This window comes from Saccopteryx bilineata, chromosome 7 (genome assembly GCF_036850765.1).
Source record: "Saccopteryx bilineata isolate mSacBil1 chromosome 7, mSacBil1_pri_phased_curated, whole genome shotgun sequence".
In the NCBI taxonomy this organism is placed as follows: Eukaryota; Metazoa; Chordata; class Mammalia; order Chiroptera; family Emballonuridae; genus Saccopteryx; species Saccopteryx bilineata.
Window position 1 is genome coordinate 13,078,827 of NC_089496.1, and position 11,929 is coordinate 13,090,755.

The 11,929-nt window shown below is 43.4% G+C and overlaps 1 protein-coding gene across 5 annotated transcripts in view; it reads right to left on the bottom strand.

The window, feature by feature from the left end:
* PTPN12 (protein tyrosine phosphatase non-receptor type 12) overlaps positions 1-7,066 on the bottom strand; it is a 105,689-nt gene extending 98,623 nt beyond the window's left edge. For 3 of the 5 annotated variants that reach the window (XM_066240560.1, XM_066240561.1, XM_066240557.1), the window contains exon 1: positions 6,669-7,065. In XM_066240560.1, the coding sequence (XP_066096657.1) occupies positions 6,669-6,767 (99 nt within the window). In that variant the 5' untranslated portion in view covers positions 6,768-7,065. Of the gene's footprint in view, positions 1-6,668 lie in introns of all 5 variants that reach the window. The other 2 variants (XM_066240559.1, XM_066240558.1) reach the window with 2 other exon arrangements.
* Positions 7,067-11,929: the final 4,863 nt, after the last annotated feature.

Here is an 11,929-nt window from a genome sequence, read left to right on the forward strand (position 1 = left end):
TCTGTTGCAACTGGAGCCATTTTTTAGTGCCTGAGGCACAGGCCATGGAGCCATCCTCAGTGCCTGGGGCCAACTTGCTCTAATCAGCCATGGCTGCAGGAGGGGAGGAAAAGAGAGAGAGAGAAGCAAGAGGGGGAAGGGTAGAGAAGCAGATAGGCACTTCTCCTGTGTGCCCTGACCAGGAATCAAACCCAGGACATCCACACATAGGGCCAACCCTCTACCACTGAGCCAACTAGCCAAGATCTGGCATGCCTATTTTAACACCTGCCCACTTTCTCTGTGAATCTAAGAACTTCTGTGTTGAACTGTTAAAAATACTATTACTGACCTAGGGAATAAAATATAGCATAGATACAATAACAATCTGACCCTTACCTAAATTTCTCAGCACCATCAATCAGCCTGTATACCATGACCCTATAATATGCATTAACTCACTGGTTCTCAAAATCTGTGGTTCTGAGATATGCCCCTCCAGATCACTTCAGAGAGAACAAGGTTAAAACTCTTTTCCTAATAAGACTGCTGTTTCCTCATCTGTGAATATGAGAATGCACAAGCTTTAGTATAATTTTTTTTATCACTTTCAATCTCATATTCATAGTAGTTTTCCAGAGGGTACATGACACGTGATACTGTGTGTAATGTGACAGGGAAACAGTATGAATGCAGTAGGTGTGAGAATCCAGCTCTCTTCTATTAAGCCAGATATTAAGTAAATTTGCAAAAATAAAACGCTTCTTTGAGCCCTGGCCAGGTAGCTCAGTTGGATAGTGTTATCCTGATAGCCAAGGTTGCAGGTTTGGTTCCCAGTTAGGGCCATACAAGAATCAACCAATGAATGCATAAATAAGTGGAACAACAAATCAATGTTTCTTTCTTTCTTCCTCTCTCAAATCAATAAATAATTTTAAAAAAATGCTTTTTCAAACTAATATTTCGTCTTGAATGATTAAAGCATAGTATAGTATACAGATTAATATAGAATGGGTTTATTATCATTATTTTAGAGTGAAAATTTTTAAAAATATCTGTATTAACTTCTAATATAGTAAATAAACAAAAGCTCTTTGGGGTCCTCAATAACTTTTAAGATGTACAGGACTCTTGAGACTAAAAGGCCCGAGAGCATCACATATAGCAGATTATCCACTCCTCCCTAAATATGTTCAACTTTCAAACCTCCACTCTTTTGCATGATACGCCCTCTGCCACTAAACCAGTCTAGATAGGTCCTTAGGGATCTCAGATGCATCCTGGAGAAACAGGATAAAAGGAACAGAGGTTTGAAGTCAGGCAAGATACTTAACTTCCTAGAGTGTGTTTCCTTATCTGTAAAACACAGATTATATCTACACTTCCTAAAATGTTGATATGTAAAATAAGGCAGAGTATAAAACATCTGGCATAGTATTTCACACAGAGCAGGAATTAAAAATGTTAATTTCCTTTCTACTCAAAATAATTTATAAAATCACTAACATTCTATAGTAAAATAAAAACAGTAATTAATAAAATATAAGAATAAAAATAGTTATTCAATCATAAAGCAAGCAAGCAAACTGATTGTTTTGATCAGTTCTGTCAGGATTACAATTGGTAGAAAATATGGTCTTATAGACTAAATCCCTTGAGATGAATAAATTCTATGATAGTTCTGTAGTTGCCTTTGATTGATAAAATATCATTTTCACATAGGATGATTTGCTATCATACCCCAGTTTAGGTTTAGAAAAATGTCCATAAATCCTCTCCTCCCAATATTTCACAAAGTTAAGTATTATCATTCACACCTCTGCTGCATCTTGTTTTATAAATATTCCAGAGTCCACTCATTAAATTTTTGTTTTTACCTTCATAAGAGGAGAGAGAACTGGTTAATAAGCTGAAATGGCCACATTTACATGTAGTTTGTCATCTTTTATAATTTTTATACAAGGGTTAATGCACATTAGATAACCTTTACCTTGATCAGAATAAATCTACTTGTGTTAGACATGATAAAACTTTAAAGCAAACGAAAATGACTGAAAACAAAAGCCCAGATACCTCTTGCATTCTCTCTCTAGTTCTCTGTAACTGAACAAATATATTAGCAATATGAGGATACACAGACCATAACACAATAATTTGTTAAATGACTCTAAGTGTCAATCTCATACTTCAACCCTGTAAAGGAGATACACTTTTCTTTCTTTCTTTTTTTTTTTCTGTATTTTTCTGAAGCAGGAAACAGGGACAGAGACTCCCGCATGCGCCCAACCGGGATCCACCCGGCACGCCCACCAGGGGGCGTAGCTCTGTTGTGACCAGAGCCACTCCAGCACCTGGGGCAGAGGCCGAGGAGCCATCCCCAGCGCCCGGGCCATCTTTGCTCCAGTGGAACCTTGGCTGCGGGAGGGGAAGAGAGAGACAGAGAGGAAGGAGAGGGGGAGGGGTGGAAGCAGATGGGCGCTTCTCCTGTGTGCCCTGGCTGGGAATCGAACCCGGGACTTCTGCACGCCAGGCCAACGCTCTACCACTGAGCCAAACGGCCAGGGCCACACTTCTTTTCTTTTAAAGGTGAGAGAGCTCAGTCATTTCATTTTCTGTTAAATGGCCTACCCAAGGTCATGCAGCTAACCAAAGGCAGAGATGCAAGTAAAACCCAGGTCTGTCACACATGATGTGCACCACCTTATTTTATAAATTTGCTAATCATGATCACTGCCTGCCATCTTGGAAAGACTAAAACTTGATATTGTTGATATCAACGCTGGATCTGCCACAAATTAGCTGTTTAACTTGAAACATGTAAGTAATCAACTCATCTCCATAGTATACACTATCTCTATACCTTAGATTTCTCCTCTTTAAGAGGATGGGGTGAGGGGGACACAACAGGTCAAGGCCAAGAATAGACAACTCACAGAATAGTTAATGACAGATGGAAGAATTTCTACCTTCACTAGTTATCAAGAAACTCAAGGCCCTGGGCAGGATGGTTCAGTGTACGTCAAAGAACACAGGTTCAACCTGGGGCAGGGCCTGCAGGAGACGCAATCAATGAGTATACAACCAAGTGAAACCACCAGCTGATGCTTCTCTCTTTCTCTCTCTCTCCTTGCCACCCTCCCCCGAATGGAAATATAAAAATAAATTCAAATTAAAACAAGAAACCACTTTTCGACTATCAAATTATCAAAGATCAAGATAACTAATATATGAAGATTCACACATTACTGACAATTATATACTTCTTCAAAAAGTTATCAGCACATATTAAATGTTTACATCCTTTTACCTGATACTTCCAGTACTAGAAGATATGTCATAAGACAAAATAAAGAAGTGTTATGCATAAATGTTCATTTTAGAATCATGATATACAACAGCAGGAAATAAATGGCCTAAACATTCAATCACAAGGAACTGGTTAAGTTATAAAATAGTCATGAGCTGAAATAATATGTAGTCACTTAAAACTATTTTTACAAATAAATTTAACAAAATGTCAAGTTGAAAAAAAAACACAAGAATATAAAATGGTATATGTAGTAGTCATAAAAAAACATTAACAGACTGAGGAGGAGGTGAGGAGAGGGTGTAAAGAGGGAGAAACGTAAGGTGATGGAAAATGATTTGACTTTGGGTGACTGGTATACTACATAATCAACAGTTCAAATGGTATAGAAACGTTCACCTGAACCCTATGTACTCTTATTATCAACATCACCCTGTTAAATTTAATTTTCTAAATAAAGTTTCTTAAAAGTTAAAACTAGTATGATATTGTATGGTATGTCAACTGTACTTTAATAATTTTTTTTAAAGAACTACAATAATCTATATCTATATATGCTTACAAACATGTCCAAAGTACAACGTAAACTAGAATATATGGCTCAAGGCATAAATAAAAATGTTATGTGCATATAAAAAAAACCATTAAAAAAGGATAGCCTTTGGGTGATGGAACTATAGCAGCAATTTTCAACTGGTGTATTGCAAGAATTTCTAAAACATGCAATATCTGACTATTTGGTTAGGAGCACTGACCTCTTTTCCCTTAGACTGTCAAATTTTAAAAAATGACAACAGCCAGCACAATAACCATCTGGTGAGAATAAACATTTATCTATTATTTTTTTCAAATCTGCAAAAAATATATTTTTCAGTATGCCATAGAATTTAATAATTAGTTTATGTATCCCGTAAGATAAAAAAGGTTGAAAATCGCTGGATTATGATGGCTGGATAGAATAATGGAAAGAGCACAGTTTAGATGCCCACCTAACTTTCCTAAAGGTAGGGCATTATTAATTATTATTCTATAATTTCCAAATTTAAAATGAACATTACTCTATAATTGAACAGGGTTATACTGGCTAGATTATCTCTAAGCTCAGTTCTAAAGTGTTAAAATTTTAAATCTACATCAGAATTTAAGAACAGAACTGTTAGCTGATCTTTTATGCTCTTTCTATGGCAGAAGGTACATAATTTCCCTCCAGTCTTCCAGGCAAGGGGAAAAGCTGCACCAACTAACAGCTGTAATTATAGCTATTGCTTATCAAGTCACGGAATTAAAAAAGCAAGCATTATAAAAGAATGGCCTTAGTCATCAATTCTCAAATATAGAATCACCCAGGTATTATGGAAGAAAAAGGAAACTCTTTCAGTCCTTGAGAAATGAAATCTCCAATAGGAATCCCTGACTCATCCCTAAAGCATGAACCCGAGGGCTACTTCCCCAGTACAGGAGTTCAGAGACTGGGCACCTGTCCTGATGGCCTGCATCACCAGTGTTCTTTCCTGACAGGATATGCCCAGGGATAACTAGGTGACTAGCATGCAAAGAAATGGTCAGAGAACACACCACTTCCATAACCGAAATAAGAAAGCAAAAGACTTACTTTTCAACGTTTTAAAAATTCTAATATTTTCTTCTATTTTTGCTATAATAAAACAGAGATTCCATCCAATTATTGACACTATTCAAAGACACCAACACAACCTAAATTCTCCATATTAAGGGAAAATGTCTTTTCTTTACCCTTCCCAGATCAAAAGTAATTTTTAAAAACATATAGACTAAATGCCAAGAGAAAATGCTTAAAATAAAGCATAGGTTATTTAAACGTATATTTTTCCATCTTCAAGATACTAAAAAAACCTCCTAACCTCTATTATTGGTCTAGAAAGGCGGGAATCCCAAAGCTCAACCACACTTCATTCTAACGCTAAAGCTTTACTAGACCAAGCTCCTTTTAAAATGTGAAAAAGTATTTCTGTACTAAATCATTTCACCTGCACCTTGTAAACAATTAAACTGTACTTTGAAGTAAAAACTAAACAATGTTTGCTACTCACTAATTTTATATATATATAAACTGTGCATAGTTTTTGCAAACCAGAAATTCGGGGTTAAATGATTACCCATGGGGTGCACCTTACCCAGGAACAAAATTTTCCCTAGCTTATATCCCATTCCCAAATCCCGCCAAGGCTAAGAAGCAACCACTTCCCAAAGTCCCACTTCCTTTTCCATTCCCCAGACCTCTAGGGTTTCCAACGCCCTAGTCTTGCGCAATATCCGTAGGAGCAGCCACCGCAACCACCGCCTCCTAAGCCGGGAAACAACCCTAAAGGAACATTGTCCGGCAGAAAAATAAGGGGTGTGGTGGGGGGTAATGTAGGAAGTCGACTTCTGGTCCCACACCTTCGGATCTAACCCCCTCATAGTGATGTTTCTAGGGCAATTCCACGAACTAGACTTTTAACCTTCTTTCCAGCCCGCCTGCACACAGAGCGGAAGGGGGGGGGGGGGCGCGAAGGTTATCTCCCAGTTCAGGGCTTCGGCCCGCACCGTCGCCTCCGCCCCACCAGGACTATTGTTCCCAAGTTCCCCACCCCCACCCCGGATAGGAAGTGATAGTCACATCCCCTCCGCCTTCGGCAATATCCCTTTAGGGAGTGTGAAGAAGGTTTCCTCCAGTAGGACCCTTCCCTCCACAAACACTGACCCCCTTAACCTCAAGTCACTTTGACCCCCAGCCCCGTCCCCAACCAGGGTCTCAGGAGACAAGACACCGGGCGGAGGTAAATGGGAATAAGGCAAACCACGAGATACCTTATAGACAATCCTTTCCCAGGCGTTTGAGACAATAATTGCGAGCCCAGAAACAGCCGAAGCGCTATTCTGCCCACTTTCAGACCAGCTTGAGCACGGGGACCCCACAGACTAACGCCAAGCTCAGCACGCCCGTTCCCCTGTCAGCCCGACCCGCTCCCTCCCGGGGCAGACGACCGGCCTCGACAGCCCCGGGAGGGGCAGGCTGCACGGGGAGGCGAGGCGAGACCGCACTCGCCCCCAGACCCCGGCACGAGAAACAATGGGTGGTCGCGGCGGCGGAGCCGGGCGCAGGCTCGGCCGGGCGGCCGCTCCCTCTGCGCCCAGAGCCCGCGGGGGTGGCCGCGAGCGCGGGAGGGGGCAGGGAGGCCGCGGGGCGGAGGCGGTCCGCCTCCCGCCGGCCTCCGAGACCACCCGGCCCTCGGGGTAGGTGCGCGCCCGCCGCCCTCTCCGCACTGCCGCACACAAAGCGCCGGCGGCCCGAGCCGCCCGGCCAGGCGGCGGCAGGCTCCGGTGCCGGCGAGCGGAGGCGACCGCCGGGGCAAGGACTCACCATGAAGTCCCGAGCGAAGTTGTCCTCCCCGTTGTGGTCCGGACTCTTCATGGCCTGGACCCTCTGGATGAATTTCCTCAGGATCTCCACTTGCTCCATCCTCCCGCGTCCCCCCGGCTGCGGCCGCTGGCCGCCCCGCCGCCGCCCGCCCGCCCGGCGCAGAGCCCGCTCCGTCTTCCCCAGCTCGCTCCCTCCTCGTCCCGCCTCTCGCGCCCCCCGCCGCTCCCGAGACGGCGGCACCGGCCCGGCTCCGACCCTGTAACTTCCAGGAGCCGCCGCCGCTCTCCCCCAGTGCGCGGCGAGCCGCTGCAGCTAGCGCCGGCCCCAACCCCCAGCTCGCTCCATCCTCCTCCCCGCCCTCCTCCTCCTCCGCCGGAGACGCCGCCACCGCCTCAGGAACACGGCTCTCCGCTCGCCCTGCCCCCCCTTCCCGGTTCCTCCTCCCACCACCCCCCCTTCCCCACAAGCTGCCGCAGCCGCCTCTCCCCACCGGCGCGCCCCCCGCCGCCACCCAGACGCGCGGGTCCGCGCTGCGGCTCCGCCCCGGCTGCCACGCCACGCCAATCCGCTCCCGCCCGCTCCGCCCCTAGCCACGCCCTGAGCCCGCCCGCCAGCCCAGACCGGCCCGGAGTGGCTGGACGGCGCTTCGGCTGTCGACTGGAGGACTAGACTCCACTTCCGGGGAGGTCCCCGGCCGGTAAGCTCAGAGCTCCGAGGGGAGTTGGGCGGAGGGGATTAGACTGAGCGGGGCCAAAGGGCAGTCCGAGTAATACTTTAGTTGGAACTGGCGTTCTTACCGCCGACGAGGTGGGAAAAGCATATTTCCAGAGTGCTTTGGCAGCGCGGCCCGATGTTGGTTGGACTACAAGTCCCGGCGGGCAGGAGTCCAGGAGCGGGGGCGGGAGAGGGCGGTGGTGAGAAGAGAGGCATGCTGGGAGCTGTAGTAGTGTCAGCCCCAGGTTCACTGCCGAGCTGTCTACTTACCAGTGGTAATTACTTGGTTTTCGGGCAATTGGCTACGGCTGAGAGAAACCAAACGCCTCTTGAGAGAAAGAACTTTTGCTTTTTTTGCAAATCTATCTAAACCCTGGCGACTGGGCGCCTGGGATTCGAAGTGCGACCTAATAATACTACATACTATGCTTATGGTGAGGGCTCAATGTTGGCGGAATTTAGTTTTTTTGCTTTAGACCCACAGTACTTTAGAGCTGAATAGACTTTTCTCCGTAGAATGGGCTTTATCAATCTTTATACATCTTTGTAAATCTAGTAATCAAAGAACATCTAGTCAAATAAACCGTTTGACAAAGAAAGTTGTTTGGCCCTGACCGAATCTCCGTTGGTTGGAGCGTCCTCCAGATGTGCAAAGGTTGCAGGTTCAACCCCTGGTCAGGGTTACATACGGGAACAGATTGATGTTTCTCCCGCTCGCTCTCTAAAATCAATATATAAAAATTTAAAAAAGAAAAAAGAAGTGGTTTGTTTGCCCAAGGTCCCCCAGCATATTCTTAGCAGAGCCAAATACCAGAACTCAAATCCTTTTGCTTTTACTACATCACCAAATGGACAGTAGTGAAGGATTTCATTCGTAGACTTAATCCACAAACACGTTTTTTGTTTGTTTGTTTGTTTTTTGTTTTTTATTCATTTTAGAAAGGAGAGAGAGAGGGAGAGAGAGAGAAGGGGGGCGGAGCAGGAAGCATCAATTCCCATGTGTGCCTTGACCAGGCAAGCCCAGGGTTTGAAACCAGCCACCTCAGCATTTCCAGGTCGACGCTTTATCCACTGCGCCACCACAGGTCAGGCCCACAAACGCTTTTTACAGATCAGATTGGTCAGGGAATTGGGTTAAAATAGGACATATCAGTGGTAAGACCTTTTTCCTAGATCACTGTTTAGAAGTAGACTGGTACGGACTTTGGTGAGAATTGAATACTTGGCTAAGGATTGAAACATGATACCGCGGGCAGTGGAAGCCAACAAAGGTTTCTGAGTATAGAATTAAAATTAGAAAAATATTAATCTGTCACTTTTGGATAGATCATGATTTATTAAGGCAGAGAATATAATGAGAGGTATTGGAAGCCAAAACATGAAGCAATAAAAGCTGAAACTAAGGTCATATTACTGCCATTAGAAAGACACAGATAGAGGTGAGAGAGATCAAAAAACCTCACAGAACTAGGTAACTAACTGACTTAATGTGCAAGAAAGAAGGTAGGCCCTGGCAGGATAGCTCAGAGCACCAAGCATCTACCCATGCACAAGGATTGTGGGTTTGATCTCGGTCAGGTCACATACAGAAACAGATCAATGTTTCTCTCTCTCCTCTCTCTAAAATCAATAAAAAAAAGAAAGAAGGTAGAATTTAAAATGATGAAATTACCAGGTTGGCAGAGATCAGAAAATTTGACAGAACACAAGTCTGTGCATGGTACGGACAACTGGGGGCATTCAAACAGATGGTAGGAGAAATTGGCACATCTCTGGAGACAATTTGGCCATAAACGTATCAAAATGGAAAAGTCATGCAAGCTTTGACTGAAAAATGTGTAGGTAATATTGACAGCTGTGTACTAACATAAATGCTTATTGCAGCCTTATTTGTAATGGCAAGAGTGGCAACATACCTGTCTGGTTAAAAAACAAAATCACATGCAAATGTACTGCTCAAAAAAATTAGGGATATTTCAAAATGAATATGAAGTGATAAACTATCCCCTAATTTTTGTGAACAGTATAATTGAGTTGTCTGAAGCTGTTATTTAAAAAAAAAAAAAATGAGCCCTGGTGGGTTGGCTCAGTGGTAGAGCGTTGGCCCAGCTATGGAGGTCCTAGATTTCATTCCCGGCCAGGGCACACAGGAGAAGCGCCCATCTGCTTCTTCACCTTTTCCCTTCTTCTTTTTCTCTGTCTCTCTCTTCCCCTCTCGCAGCCAAGGCTCCACTGGAGCAAAGTTGGCCTGCGCTCTGAGGATGGCCCCATGGCCTCCGCCTCAGGCCCTAAAAGGACTCCAGCCTTAATGGAGAAATGCCTCAGATGGCCAGAGCATCGCCCCCTGGTGGGCATGCAGGAGTCTGACTGCTTCCCTGCTTCTAACTTCGGAAAAATCCAAAATAAATAAATAAATTTTTTTAAAAAGGTATCTGTGGAATAGGTCACAAGATTTACTTATTAAATGAGGAAAGCTTGGCATGTGTGTGTTTATGAGTTCTTCCTTTTATGTAAAATAGAATGTGGATAAAATGCTTGAACATACATAGAATTTTTCTGAAGAATATTTCAAAAACAGCTGTAGTCACCTCTAGGAGGGCCTTGAGAATCTTTGGTAGAAGGGAGACAATTTACTCTGTGTGTGTGTGTGTGTATGTGTGTGTGTGTTATTTTTCCAACAAAATAAACAATTTTTAAAAACTTTTAGACTTTCAATCTGGGTATTAGGGGAAATGGCAGTATCTTTCATAGAAACCTGTGAATAAAGGAAAAAGGAACAGATCTTGTTTTGGGAGATTTGTTTTTTTAAATGGTACAGGCTGTTTCAGAATTTCCACCTACTTACACCACAGTTCTCAGGGAATTTGACCATCCTGCCCAGCCTCAGCCACAGCCAAAGGTTTGGGCACTTGACCCAAGTTAACCAATCAATGCAGACTGGCCAGCAACCTGTGGCCTGGTGTAGGAACATTATCTGATCCAATCAGTTCTCACTGTTGGGAATCTGAACTAGGACACCTAGAGAGAATAAGTCATCAAGCTGCAAGAGCAAAAGCAGAATGCTATGGGGTTGAGTTAAGGATTTGGCAGGCTGAATCCTTGTAGGAGAGTAGAAGTATAAAGAATCTGGTTAGTCAAGAAAGGAGTGTTAAGCAGGCATGCAGAGATATGTAGAGATGTCATGATATAACCCATGTGGCTATGGGAGAGATGGGAGAACCCCTGGAACCACTTGACTTCCTCATAGCTTTCAGGACAGGTGTGGTTGACATTTATTCCATAAATAAATTCTGCTTTTCCTGAAAAAGAATAGGGTAATAATAAAGAGCATGGGCTCTGAAGTGAGAGATACAGGTTCAAAAACCCACTCCATTTCTTAGTCAGGGAGAGTCACTGAACCTTTCTAAGCCTCAGTTTCATTTTCTAGGAGAACTGCTTGGTGCAGGCTTAACAAGGTGTATTTCAGAATTAGTGTCCCACACGTGACACTTGCTCATAGAAAGCACAAAAGAAGAACTGGTTAAACAGGCAAAGAATGAATGATTCCCGGTCCTTTTACTTTTTTACCTTTCCTCTCTTGAGGCTCATTCCCTCCTCACTAGCTGCCTGCACTTGGGTAAATACATGATGGATGAGAAGAAAGCCAAATACCACTTTGAAAAATCCCTCTTCTTAGTACTTTTGTGAAGATTTGAGTGGGAATTTAAAACTAATAACCAAAGAGACTTCAGAATTATCTACCTGTTTCATATTTACCGTCTCCCTTTCTCCTCTAGCTAAGGTAGAAGTAATGTTTCAATCTTAATAGAAAATTTAACTGTTGGAGTATTTTCATGTCTATTCTTTCATGAAAGCCACCTTTTTTAGAATTTTCATGGCATTGCAAACTCTTGTGAATTCTATTTTTTCAAACAACCCTGGGAAATAATTTGGCATCATTGTCCTCATTAATAGATGAAAAAACTAAGTAAAACACAGGAGTTAACGTGACTAGCTCACTTGTAAAAAAACAACTGTCAGACTCATGGCCAGACCTACAGGTCCTGAGTTTCCAGCTTGTTGCATAAACCACTGAGTCACAACGTTTTTATGCCCAGTGTAACTTAAGTGAAACTGCAGATGAAGATTCAAACCTGAAATTCTCCCAAAGTAGCACTTCTAATATTAACTTGTCATTTCATTCTATATCCCTCAGTGCTCTCTATTCTTCCAAATTAAAGGACCCATAGCTGGGAAATTATGGAACAGTGAATAAGAGAGGAGGGAAATTCTTCTCTCCCTGTGTTTTATTTAGTTTATTCCTGGCATCCTTTAGTCTCTCATTCCTAGACCTAGTCACAGCAAGAAAGCTGTTGGCCATTTTTTAATCTCTGAGTTTATTATTGAAATATGTTATCCAATAGATAGGGACTGGGGAGATACAGAAGCAAAAGTTTTTAGTCCAGGGCAGCATAACATTTTTAGAAGAAAGGCATATAAAAATGGAGAGCCCTGGCTGGATATTCGGTTGGTTGAGTATTGTCCAGATACTCAAAGGTTGTAGGTTC